At 27.4% G+C, this 13902-nt stretch overlaps 2 protein-coding genes across 2 annotated transcripts; both read left to right on the top strand.

Moving 5' to 3' along the window:
- The first annotated feature begins 9247 nt into the window (after positions 1 to 9247).
- Positions 9248 to 10994, top strand: LOC145845184 (TLC domain-containing protein 1-like). Its single transcript, XM_082952607.1, has 2 exons — positions 9248 to 9731; positions 10978 to 10994. Exons 1-2 carry the CDS (start codon positions 9248 to 9250, stop codon positions 10992 to 10994), a joined length of 501 nt encoding a protein of 166 aa, XP_082808733.1.
- A 1106-nt stretch (positions 10995 to 12100) lies between these two features.
- LOC145844073 (TLC domain-containing protein 2-like) lies at positions 12101 to 13659 on the top strand. Its single transcript, XM_082951413.1, has 2 exons — positions 12101 to 12244; positions 12439 to 13659. The coding sequence occupies exons 1-2, from the start codon at positions 12126 to 12128 to the stop codon at positions 13034 to 13036; spliced, it is 717 nt and encodes a 238-aa protein (XP_082807539.1). The 5' UTR covers positions 12101 to 12125; the 3' UTR covers positions 13037 to 13659.
- Positions 13660 to 13902: the final 243 nt, after the last annotated feature.

Raw genomic sequence — 13902 nt, 5'->3', positions numbered from 1 at the left:
CATGAAAAAAATAAAATTTCGAGTAAAATTTAAAATGAAGGAAATTTGAAGTAAAAAAGTCTCAAAAAAACAAGTTTTAGCTTATAAATTTAAAAAAGGTTTTTCTAACCTATTAAAATCTGGAACTATGAAAAAAAATCTAAAATTTGTTTTTAAAAAGTTATGATAAATACTCTCAGGTGTTATTTTGAACTCTTCTGTTTTCTTACGATACCGAATGACAGGGTCTTTGTTAAGAGACAAAGATCCCATCATGAAGCGATCTTGTTTCACGGAAATCTCCTGTGAAGGCGTGACAAGTTCGAAATCGATCTTTGTGATAAAAAGAATGATTGCTTGCTTTAATTCAGTCATCGCCCAGAATCTTCCAGGACATTTGCTGAAAATAGTAAAATTCAAAAAGGAAAATTATTGTTAACAAACATATTATCTGGAGCTAATTGTGACTTGTACAAACTATAGGATTTATAGTTTATTACAACTACCTAATTTTAAATTCTTAAATATTTCAACTATCTCTTTTACTAGGGTATTGTAATTTTTTTGTCAATGGACCTGATTTACCACAAAACTTATCACTGGTCAACTTCGTTTAAAAAAATGTTTAGTGAGCCGCACATTTTAAAAAATTGCACTATAAAAACTGATATAATTTCTTGAGTGCCAAATTGAATAAAATAAATGATAAAAAATTCTTTATGTGTAATAAAAACAAATTTTCGACCATACTCTAAAGTATTTTGTATCAAAAAGAAGACAACATATCTAAATAGTTTGCACAAGACGTGTTTAATCAAAATAAATCCTACCTTTTACTATAATACAAAAAACGTTTCACATTTTTAAAATTTTTATCTATAGTTCCTTGCAGAACTTTATCGAAAAATAAAAACTAGATATCTTATAAAAAATAATATGTTTAGGGTAATATCTTTGATATAAGTTAAAGCAGTGCTTCTGAACCTTTTTCTAGTGGCGGAACCCTTTTCCAAAGTTCAACTTTTCCGCAGAACCCCTAATTTTAATTTTTCATAAAATGTTTAATATAATATTTCCTGCAAAAAACAAAATAATTCCAGTAAAAAACGATTTTTTTTTAGCAAAACTATATCATTGTTAGAAATCATACCAATTGTAATAATATTAAGTCAAGTCAAACTCAAAGTGCGCCAGAGGCAATAGGTATTTTATGATTCTATAATAAATAAACGAAAACAAACATGATTAATAACAACGTCATAAAAATCTTTCTTTGCATAATAAAAACAAAATGAGAGCTACAAAAAATAACGAAATGAACATAAACCTAATCAAATTCACAGATTACTGTAATAAACGGATAAGATGCCTAAAAAAAAATAAATAAAAAACATTTAGTGCAAAACTTGAACTTGTCTTTTAGCAACAAGCATCTCAATGCCCGGCTGGATTTGGATAGATTGAGACGGAGACAGGCAGATAAGGTTGGACTTAGCATACAGTTCCTTTGCTTCGTTTTAATGTTTGTTACTTGCGAAAAGCCAGACTCGCAAAGATAAGTGGTGGTGAATGGTAAAAGAAATTTGACTGCACGCTTTGCTAAGACGGGGTACTCTGAACTTGCACATACCCAAAAATCTAAAAGCTCCTTCCCTTTGAAACTCAATTTTGCTATCTTCAGATAGTTGCAGCAATTCGTTTTCTGTATCTGTAGGAAGATTCAATTCCTCTAAAACAATATCACACATAAAAGGATTCAAAATCCATAATTTCCGATGCAAACATCTTCAGGAAATAATGTTGAAACTTTATAGACAAAAGATCAAGGTATATTTCGTCAGAGAAGTTGAATTCTATGCATTTTTCATGGGCCTCATCAAACCGGTCAAACATCGCAAAATTACCATTGCTAACCATTTTCTTCCAAAAGTTTTTTTTTTTTCAAATTTCTTTTTTAAATTTCGAAAGGCTTCGCGGAACCCCTGAGAGGCGTCGCGGAACTCTAGGGTTCCGCGGAACCCCATTTCAGAATCACTGAGTTAAAGTACTAAAACAATAGTTTGAAAAACTCACAAGCGTGCAGCTTAAGAATAATTAATTATCATTTACATTAAAAACGATTTAAAGTCTTTCGTAGAACTAGTTTTAGGAAAAATTTAGAATTTAGTAAGTCGTAGAAATCGAAGAGAAAAAAGTCATGTGAATTCGAAAAAAAAGAACAAATTTATTTGCTTTAAAACAGCAAGAAATTTTTGTGAAAAAGTTCTTTTTAAAGTTAGTAAAAATGCTCTTTTTGTTTAAAATTTGTTAAACGACTTTAAAAAATATTTTTTTCAATATAACAGTTTAAACAGCTTAATGTTGTTCTGTATTTGTGTTTTGAAATAATGTTTTTTAGACTGTTTATATTTTTTTACTAATAACCACAGTTTTTAATTATCAGAAGCTAAGCCACGACTCGGCAAGCAATTAGTGATCGCAGGCCAAATTTTGAAAACTTAAGTATTTACGAGCTGCATTTGTAGCTTCAGTTTGTAATTTGTACCCTTTTATAGCAGACCCAAAGTATCAAGTCTAAGCTTTGAATTTTCCGTAAATTTAACTAAAGACCTTTGTTTTAATTTTACTCTTAACTTCAACTAAAAAAATTTATAAAATAAGTGTCAATAAATTTCGTTGCGGGCAAAATTTCAATACTCGCGGGCCGCATGTTAACCTTTGATTGGCCGCATTCCATTTAGAATAGAAACATGATTTCGGGCCGCACTTATAAACTTCATAGGCCGCAAGTGGTCATCATATTTGATGCACCCGGTTCTATATCATTATCAAAACAGGAAGTGTATCAGTTATAATCTACTGGAAATTTTGATTTAGTTAAGAAACTCATGATGTGTTGATAAAAAGTTATACTGAACTCAAAGTCTTAACGAGTCAAGGTAAAATTAAACTATATTTAAAGCAACTTCGTTTATATCGGCTCTATTTAGAAAATGATGTTAGAATAAATTCTAAAACAAGTTAATAATTTTTTTTTTGCAAGTATGACCTAAGATTTGGTAAATACGCTTTGATCAAACTGAAGTAAAGCTTAAGTTTGTAAGATAGCATTTAAAAAGACTTAGTCGTGTTAAGCTCATAAAACTGTTTACTATATAAAAATCGTACGTAGATAATAAAATGCGTATTTTTTAAGCTAAAAACACTTTACTGAACAATATAAATACAAATATTAAATTTTGTATAAAACTAAACTGTTTAAGACTATTGAAAACAGTGCACAACAGAGATTAAAAATATAAAACTTTTTTTATTTCTATTTATCTAAAAATGTAGCTTAAAAAAATAGTTATTACAGCTATCCCAAAAATAAATAGATTACTTTAAATAAAACATTTTAAGTTGTAAAATGATGGTTGTGTGAAATGTAAAATTTATAAACATAAGAACTAGTGTTTGAACTTTAACAATTTATATGTTTTCTTTATATACATAGCTTAAAGTTAAGTGAATTAATTTTATACATACATACTTTCTTTTTATATAAAAATTTAATTTTAGGAATCAAATCAATAAACTTTAGCAAAATTTGTTATTATTATTGTAATTATCAATAGACAAACAAAAAAATAATAATGAAACCGATCTAGTCTAAATGGGAACGGGTCACTTTTGCATAAGCATCACTTTTGCACGAGGGGACACTTTTGCACGGCGACTCTTTTGCACGGAGCGTCATTTTTTCACGGTGTCACTTGTGCACGGCGTCATCTTTGCACGGCGACATTTTTTCACAATGACAAGTTTTACCGAAGCATTTTTGCACTACGATACTTTTGCACGGAACATCACTACTGCATGCAGGCCGACCAAAAGTTTTTCAGATAATACCAAATCTGTAACATAAAAAGAAACTGAAAACTAAAATTTTATAACATACTTATATTAAAGGCAAAAAATGAAAGGTTTAAATTTTTAAACAGTAAAAGTTAATGTTAGAAACAAACTAACGAAAAGATAGAACAAAATTATTTATAAAAGATTCATACCAGGGACAAAAAAAAAATTATTTAGAAGCTAAGGTAAAAAAATCTTTAAATGTAAGTAAATTGTTCTAGTTAAATTTGAACTTTAGTACATTAATTAACAACTACACCTTTTTATATATTTTACTATACGACTACAAGTTTATTGACCATATGATGGACCTAGGCAATAAGCATCAAAACCTAGACCACCTAAACTTAAAGACACATAAAGAAAAAAAAAGTTAACACAAAAATTTTATTTATAAAAGCAAAGATAAAAAATAATTTGATATAAAGTTTATAGGTTAACATAAAAAGCAAAGTTTTAACCACAAACTTATACTTATTAACGCTTTGATGTAGAACGATTAACATCAAATACTTAAATGCATTGACTAGTAACAAAAATAAAATAATTGTTTGTTAATTTTGTCCAAAATTTATATATATATATAGTTATTTAAACTTTTATTTGAGAAAATAAAAATTAGAATTGTGCAAAATTGAAGCTCCTCTCAAGATTGACTTATTGTTTGCAACTTTTTCAGTTCATAAGTATATCAGTGAAAATATAACGTCGTGAAAAAGTGACGCTTTGCAAAAATGTCGCTATGCAAATGTAACGTCGTGCAAAAGTTTTGACGTGTAAAAATGTCGCCGTGCTAAAATGACCCTCCGTGCAAAAGTGTCCCCTCGTGCTAAAGTGACGCTTGTGCAAAAGAGTCGCCGTGCAAAAGTAACCGTTCGTGCAAAAGTGACGTTTGTGCAAAAGTGTCCCTTCGTGCAAAAGTGACACCCAACCAGTCTAAATAGGATATACATATAACCATTCTTACATTTTCAATAGTTAACTTTTTTTTAAACTTCTCAAGCATAAAGTTGCTAGGCTACCTAAAAAAACTTTTATGTTGTAGTAAGCTATCAACAAGCAATAATGTTGATTTTACTTCTAATAATGTTTGCATACACATTATTTTATGAAATATATCTATTTAACGTTTATAAAATTTAAAAAAATAGTACTGTAGTTTAAATTTTAAGTTTATTAAATTTAAAACTTGTTTATATACATTTTTTTTTAACAAAAACTATTATTTTTTTAATCTAAAATGTGTTTGTCTAATCATAAATTTTACATAATTTTATCATTTTTAACTAGGTTGAAGCTAATAAGTATTTAAATGTTAATTTTTTGTATATGTGTTGACTACTGGGTTTAACTCTTGTAACATATAACCTATAGAGTTAATAATGCTGTCATTAAGAACCCCTAAACCATCATACAACTCATTTTATTTAAAAAAAAAGGAAAAGTTCTAAACATTTAGGCTTAAAATAGTTTTGTGTCTCTTTTTGCTTCAATTTTCCTAGGCACTAAAGTACAAGGTAGTATTAAATTGACATCTAATACAAACACTTCTCTATGAAAAAAACAACAATTTTGTAAACATGTCGTTCAATGTACACTGTAAAACTGTTATTACTTTATTTGAACTTAACCTTTGAATACTGTATCTCTTATCTTGTACAAGACACTTAACTATATCCAAGTAGTATACATCTTAACTAAAAGGTTTTTTTTTACCTTAAGTCATTTGACCAATTTTTTTTGAGTACTTTATTTTGTCATTCAATAAACTAAAATTTATAAACTCTCATAGTTCACATAATAAGCATGTTGATATTTTAAGTATATAGTATATAACAATGAAAAAATGAATTTTATTCCTATTTTTAAAAATTAAACTAACAGAGTGGCCATTTAAGCTAGAATCCTTGAAAATCTAAAGTTTTAAACAATTTTATATAGAATATTTAAGCTTTTGATTAGATAAGAAATACAAAAAAGGGTATATTTTATAAATTTAAATAATTTTAATAAAACACATTTAAAGTAGCATAACAGTATTTTTCACTAACTTAAGTACATTTTTTAATCTCAAGTTAATTTTCAGCTAAAACAATAAATATAAAAAAATCTTTGTAGAAAATAAAAAAACCTGGAAGAAATGTCTTAAAATATAGTGGCCATCCTATTCTAAGAATTAAAACTCAATCATAATAAAAATACTGCTTGTACATCCAAAAATAACTTTATTGTATAGATAAGTGTAAGTTGGTAGTGTTAGGATCCAAATGACAGTTTTGAAAATGTAGTGACTATAGATTGTAATGTTGAAATAAATAGTTGACACATGAAAAAAAGTAGAAAAAACATTTGTTCTAATACTAATTGTCATGCATAGATAGTTTCAAATTTTGAAAACATGGAGAAAATTTGTCAAAACCAGTGGTAACCCTGTGTTAAGTAAGTTAGAGATCTTAAAAGTTAGGTCACCAAAATCTTTTCAGCCTTAAAAAGCTATGCTCAAATATGCAAATTTTTGCAACTTTCTTGAATGATTTTAATTCACATACTCAAATCCTTAAAACATTAAAAAATTACCGATCAAGGGTAAGGGTTAGGGGTAACAATTATAAAAAAATATAAATTTAAAAATTAATTGAAACATACATTTAGAAAAAAAAAAAATTACTCATAGAGGTAACAATTATAAAAAAATAGAAATTTGGAAATTAATTGAAACATACATTTAAAAACTGAAAAAAAAATTACTCATATAGGGTAAGGGTTAGTTATAGTAAAAAAAACTAAACAAAATTAAAGCTAATACAAAAAAAATAAAAAGTTTTCAACCCGTGCAAAAAAGTTGTTTTGGGGATTTTTGTTTGAAAACATTGAAAATTGTAAACGTAAAAAAGAGGCTTATGCTCATAGAAGAAGTTTATCGAAAAAAATAGTTTAATAGTTAAAAAAATACTTTTCTTAAGTTTTTTATTTGAAATAAAGATTTTATTCATAATCTACAAAGCAATCAAAACCGTTTAATATGGTTTTTGTTTAAAAACATTGAAAATTGTAAGCCTAAAAGATTTTTGAAAAAAAACTTGTGCTCAAAAGAAGAAGTTTATCAAAAAAAGTCTAGTTTTAAAGTTAAAAAAATACTTAAGCTACTTTTTTTTTTGAAATAAAGTTTTTATTTATAATTTACAAAGCAATCAAAACCGTTTAACATGTTTTTTGTTTTAAAGCATAGAAAGTTGAAAGCATAAAAGATATTTTTGAAAAGAGGCTTATGCTTAATAGAAAAACTTTATCAAAAAAAAGTAGTTTTAAAGGAAAAAAAAAATGACTTTTTTATTTGAGATGAAGTTTTTCTTCATAGTCTAAAAAGAAATCAAAACCATTTAACATGTTTTTGGTTTAAAAACATTGAAAATGTAAACCTAAAAGATTTTTGAAAACACATGTTTTTAAGATATTTTTTTATTTTTAAGGATGGCTTTTTGAGGCTGAAACAATGGCAGTAAATTAGATCAGTTTGTTAAAAAAAATCCTTATCTCCCTATGTCCTTAATTATAAAGTTTAGCTAAAGTTTATTTTATAGATATTAAATTAAATTTCAAACTTTATTCATTTTTATTATATTAATAGTTTATTGAACAACAAAAATACGCTCAAAATATTTAGTCCTAGTGCCTGGTGCACAAAAACCTTTTAATTATTGAGTTGTACACCATGGTTACCTTTTAACATTTTGTCCAGGACGATCTTAACTTGGATTAGAGCATAGACTAACAAATACATTTTAAAGTTTTTTTTAATAAAATTTTTCATTTGTTCAAAGTTTTCATTATGTTAGCAAAAAGCCATAAGAATTTTGATGTATGCATTTTTATTATAATAATTAAAATTTCATTATAAACAAATAAGCAAGGTGTTGGCAGCTCTAAAAAGGATCAATTTTGTTATACTTAAATGAAACTATTACTTGCCATTTATTTGAAAAAGAGTATTATAAGATGAATTAGTTTTAAAGTATATACTAGATTTTTATACGGGGTCAAAGTATTTTTTTTTTATAAAAATTAGTAAAGATTCTTATATAAATCTTAAAATAAAAACTATTTAATTAAAAAATTATACTTTTGACATATTGTTAGTTTTGCTAAAAACTTCTGAAAAAAAGAGGTTAGCTTAAAAGACTTCATCTTACTTTTTTGCAATAAAAATCTTAGTTTAATCTCCTTCTAGATTTTTTTACTATAGCTTTTAATTATTAGACTTTTTTCAACAACTAATAAACCCTTTAATTAACTAAAAGTTAATTATTTAACTAAAAATCTAACCAAAATTAACTTTGAATTTTGTTTAGACGTTAAGAATGTCTGATTGCTAAGATAAACTCAAAAGAATAATATTAAGTTGTAAAAAGCTAGTTAAACCCTCCCCTATGCCCTTAAGAACCTTTGAAAAATATAGATTTTACAAGGTTTTCACACACTCATGGTATTCTGGATAACTAAAGATATCTTAAAAATTCTATAAAATAACAGAATAGCTCAGGGTATGTTGACTTTTTTAAACTCAAGATGACTCAGGACAGTTTTGACTTTTTTTTATCTCAGAATAGTTTAAAATTTGCTTTTTATATCTCAGAAAAGATTTTTTTCAATAAATAAATATGCATTCAAGTGAGTACTTTATGTGGAAAGATTGAAGTTAGTCAATTAAAATGTCAAAATAAATTCAAACTATTCTCTATAATATATTAAGTTAACTAACATGGTTACTTATATCTATCTTCAAATTTTAGTTTTTAATCTCAACGGATTAAAACTTTGAATCTTTAAAATCGGTGTTTATCATAAGTTTAGTTAACATCTAATACAAAATCATACACACACAGCCTTCTTTTTAACTAATAAGAAGAAAAATGAACGTGAGGTATAAGTAGTTTGTGCATGAGTCAAAAGTTTTTTTTTTAAGGATCAAAAAAAAATCTCAGGATGACTCAAGGCAATTTTTGATCACTCAAGACAGTTTTTTGACTTAAGAGTGCTTTAAGTTAAATAGTTCATTTTGTCTTTTTAGTGGCACCTTTTACACAGAACCAAATTTTCTTGCTTATTTTAATATTTTATATTTCTTTCTTTACCACAGAAAAACAGTCATTAATTTACACTACAACTTTAATTTCTTACATAGATATATAAACCTGATGCAATTTTTTCAGATATGTTTTTTTTTTCCATTTTTATTGTCTTGAAAGTTCCATTTACTTTTGTACGTATTAAGTTTAACCAGTATATTGATAATATTAAAATACTAAACATTATTTTTTACTTATCTTAGATTGAAACTATCAAAAAAAGTAACTAAATTAATCAAAAACTAATGTTTCCAAGCTCATCACTTGAAGTCGGTGTTCTAGTAACAGCTGTTACTCTGATATTCCAGATTTACTGTAAATTTCTCTACAAGTATGTCAGTGTGCCAAAATCGGTGAGAGAAAGAGAGAAAGTTGACACTTGGTGGAACACTTTTGTGTCTTTAACTCATTCCACCATTTCAAGTTGCATGTTGATATATGCGTGGTATGAAGACCCAGATTTTGTCAGTGATTTAGAAAATCATTTTTCCACCACCACTGTGTTGGCTTCTGTTTTCTCCTTTGGGTATTTCATACACGATACAATACACATGTTTTCATACAGGGACATGAAAAATGATCTAGGCATGGTGCTACATCATACAATTATGCTTTTGTCTTTGGGTAAAAGTTTGCACAACATGAAATATGTGAATGTTCTGAGCGTTGCACTTTTTTGTGAAATCAGTTCAGTGTTTTTGCACATGCGACAGTTGGTGAAAATGTCAGGTATTGCACAAAAGAGAGAAAAGTTGTTTAGCATGATATGCTTTCTGAATCTTGTTGTGTATGTTTTGGTTCGTTTTGGAGTCATAATATGGCTGTACAGGTGGCTGTATAATTATTATAAAACTATGGAGTTGTCATACTTTCTAACATATTCTATTTTGCATACTCTTATGACTTGTGTCAATGTAGCGTATTTTTGTATTCTGTTTCATAAAGATTTTCTACAAAGTTATTTTTTCAAATCACATATCAATTAAAGTTGAAAAATTTAGTCATTATATTTTTTTTTTTTTTATGAATTAATCTGCATTACTTTATTATTATGTGGTTTTTAATATCAATTGATTATATTTTTATCAAGGTTTTCTGAATTTTTATACATTTTGTTACATATTTTTGATAATTCAAATATATGTAAATTAGTTTGTTGTTTTATATTCAACTTGTTTGGAAAGTTTTTTTGTATTTAGACTATACAAAAAAATTTGTTTAGACTAATAACTAAATTTAAATTTTAAACTTAAAGTTTTTTTTTATTAAAGTAATTTGCCTAAATAAAAACTTATAAAATTGTTAAAAATTAAAATTAAATCTTTTTAAGTAAAAACTAATTTGTTTTTTTATATTAAACTATACAATTAACAGCTCATATTAAAAAACTAGTTTTAAATTTTATTATCACAATTTTCAGTAATGTTTTACTAACTTTTTTTAAAGTACCTTATTTTATTAGACTAAAAATAAGAAGTATAATATATTTGTATAAATTATCGTAAACTTAAAAATCACAATTAATAAATTTTAAGATATAAGTTGATCAATATGAATTTTTTGCTTTCTAAAATCACCTGATTGATATCAAATGAAATTTACTTTTTTATTAAGCACTAACTTCTAAACAATTTTGCCAAACTAATTTCTAATTTACTTTATCTACCTTTTCTAATTTGCACTACATCTTAGTTTAATATATGTTTTATTTGTATTTTATGAGTCTTGAGTGAGTCTAATTTTTTTATTTGCAAAACTTTACATTGGTCCTTAATTTAAAGCTTAAATTATGTCTACACATACTTTTTGTAAAAAATATAAATTGAATAGTCTTTCAAGTTTAGTCAATAAATAAAAGTATAAGATACAAATGTTTAGAGAAAAAAGTTTACAATTCTATTTTGTTAACTCTAAAAAAGTTTAATAAAAGTCTATTGTTTTCTTTGCTTTAAAGCAGTTATTCTCAATTTTTTAGGAAATGTTGTTGCATAAAAACTTTTTAAAAGGTAAAAAAATAGTTAGTGTTTGAAAAATTTCAATTCTAATACTTATATTGTTTGAGAACGATTGCTTAAAAACTTTATTAAAAAAAAAGGTTTTAAAGAATAGTCTTTTTCTAGTTAACTACGATGTTCTTTCCACAAGAAACCGAATAACTTTTCTAATTTTTACTCTTATATCTCAAAAACTAAATTGAATTTTTAAAAGAGTAAAAAGAAATTGCTAGCTATGCTAATGATCTTTTAAATTAGATCAACCTGTAAAAAATGTCTTACACTACCACCCTAATGGCCTTTAAGAGACATTTTCGCAGTTAGTAAGAAATTAATTTAAACTAGCAGTTTTTTAAATTTTAAAGTGTATAAGTATTTTTAGTCTGAATAATTTTTGAAGATCTTTTCTTATTTAATTTACGTTTAAAAATATAAACATATTCAATATCTACTTAATGTATGCAAAATTTAAAGTATAAATTTTAAAGGTTAATCTTTGCTATTTGCTGTTTAATGTTAATCTACAATGAAAATATTACGTAAAGTTTTAATAAAAAAGTATCCATTATGTGTCTTATAAATTGTTTATACTTTTATTGTGTTCTATAACAAATATAAAAACGTGCTAAAATTTTTATTGCTCAATTTCAAACGTGTGCGTCTGATTTTTTTGTATTGCATTTAGAGTTTTGCACAAGAAGTTTACTTTTTAACATACTGTTTTTACGTTAGCAATTTATCGGTCAATTTTTTATGCAAAAAGTTACTTATTTAGTTATTTTGTACATGCCTTTAACTTTTTGTATGCAACGTGTCTTACACAATTCAAAATCAAACTAGTTTAGTTTAAACGATTGCAGAGATTGTTGAGCTTATTTGTTTATACTGTCGCTCTATGTTTTGTTAAAAAATCAATTTCGCCAAAAAACATTTATTGAATAAATTAACTGCTACATAAGAAAACAATTGCACAAAATTTACACATATTCTTTTTAAATAAAACTAACAATTGTTGTAAACTATTTTACACAACATTTATTAAACTGTATTTTTCACAACGCTTACTAATAATGTTTACCTAATCAACTCTTTAATTCAGGAAAATCAGTTTTTTAAAGCCTCATGCAAAATGGAAGGGTTCCTGTTCTCAATGATCGTCTTCACCTCGTTCAAGTTGTACGGGTTCATACTAAGTAGGATCGACATCGTGCCTGAGACATCACTCACCACTGATGCGAGGAAGAACAGGTGATACATTTTTCAACTTAACACGTATTCTCCTTAATGAACATATTGCCAGCTTTAAATTAATTGACCTTGATAGTAGAAGTATTAGATAAAAGTTTAGTTTACCTAAAAGTTTTGTTGAGTTTTTTTATACAAAACTTAAATTCACACTTTTATTATTTATAATGCACTAAATTGTTTATAATGCGAAACAGGTGGCTGAACATCTTCATGTCCCTCACCCACTCCTGCATCTCCTCCCTCCTCTGCCTCCACTGCTACCTCGCCAACCCCCGCCTCCTCTCCAGCCCGGTAGAAGGACACACCGATCCCACCAGGACGCTCGTGGCCTTCTCGTGGGGATACTTCCTCCACGACCTCGTGCACACCCTGGTCTGCAGGAAGATCAGGAACTCCTGGGACATCCTGCTGCACCATTTCGTGGTTCTGGCGTGCCACGGGCTGTCTTTGTACCAGGACAAGTTCATCAATTTTTCCTGCGTGTCCCTCTTCTGCGAGGCCAACTCCGTGTTCCTGCACTGGCGCCAGCTGTTGAAGATGTCCTCGTGCCCCAACGACCATTTCCAGTTTCGGTTGGTGAAGCTGATGAACATATTGACCTTTTTGGCGGTCAGAATTCCCTCCTTGGGGTACCTTTCCGTCACCGTGTTAAAGTTGAAAGAGGTCGTTCATTGGCTGCCGTTTTACACTGGCCTGATTGGAGGGCTGGTGATGAACGTCGTCAACGTGGTTTTGCTCTACAGGCTGCTGAAAGCTGACGTGTTCACTTCGAAAGCTAAGAAGGTGGATTGAGAGACTTTTGAAAAACTGAATGTGTTTTGTTGTAATGTATTGATTTGATTAACGTTCTTCATTATTAACTGTATGTAGATTTTAAATAAGTTTTCAGTTCTACAACCAACATCAAATCTAGAATAAATTTAGTTGAACTGTACCGTTTTTTTTAAATTATGTTTATACACAGTTGTCACACTCATTTTAGTTCGTGCTATAAACCGGATGTTTTACACTTTTGTTTTTGTCAACAAGCAGCCTCAAGTTTTTTGGTTACATTTGGAAAATTGTGCTGTTACTTACTATATGCTTTTATTTAAATTATGTTGTTGTTAACTATTTTTGAAATCATGTTTAGTTTAGTCAGAGATTAGTGTACATTTAAGATGTTGTTTGAAAGTAAACATTGTGGTTTGTTACTGGGTCAGGCAAAATGTTTTGTTTGCTTTTTACTACTTGCACTTGTTTGTTTATTTCACCTCAGTTCTGCTTGCTTGCCTTTCCAAAACGTCTTAGCTCTCTTTGTTAGCGTTACTACAAATTATTTCTTTAGCCATACGATGACCACAGTTTTTTTTTCGGAAGCTAATTTGATGTTTTAAAACAGCTTTTACCCACAAAGCTTTTGATGCAATTTAGTTTATTAAGTTTATAATATTGCTTGCTAAGAGATTTTTGAAAATTGAAAAAGAGTTTTTAGTGCCTTTCTAAAATTTTATTTTAATAAAGTTAAGTTACTTCAGTTATAAAAATGTGATAAAATATTATTTTTTACTAAGTAATAATTGAATGAAAATTAATAATGTTATTTAATTAGTTTAAAATGTTTAGACTGGTTTAAAAATTGTTTACGTGCTTGTACATTTCAATTAGAATAGCCAGTT

The sequence above is a fragment of the Thalia democratica genome, chromosome 9 (genome assembly GCF_965202585.1).
Source record: "Thalia democratica chromosome 9, ktThaDemo2.hap1.1, whole genome shotgun sequence".
In the NCBI taxonomy this organism is placed as follows: domain Eukaryota; kingdom Metazoa; phylum Chordata; class Thaliacea; order Salpida; family Salpidae; genus Thalia; species Thalia democratica.
Note: the sequence above shows the minus strand (reverse complement) of the source record. Positions and strands in the feature narration are given on the sequence as shown.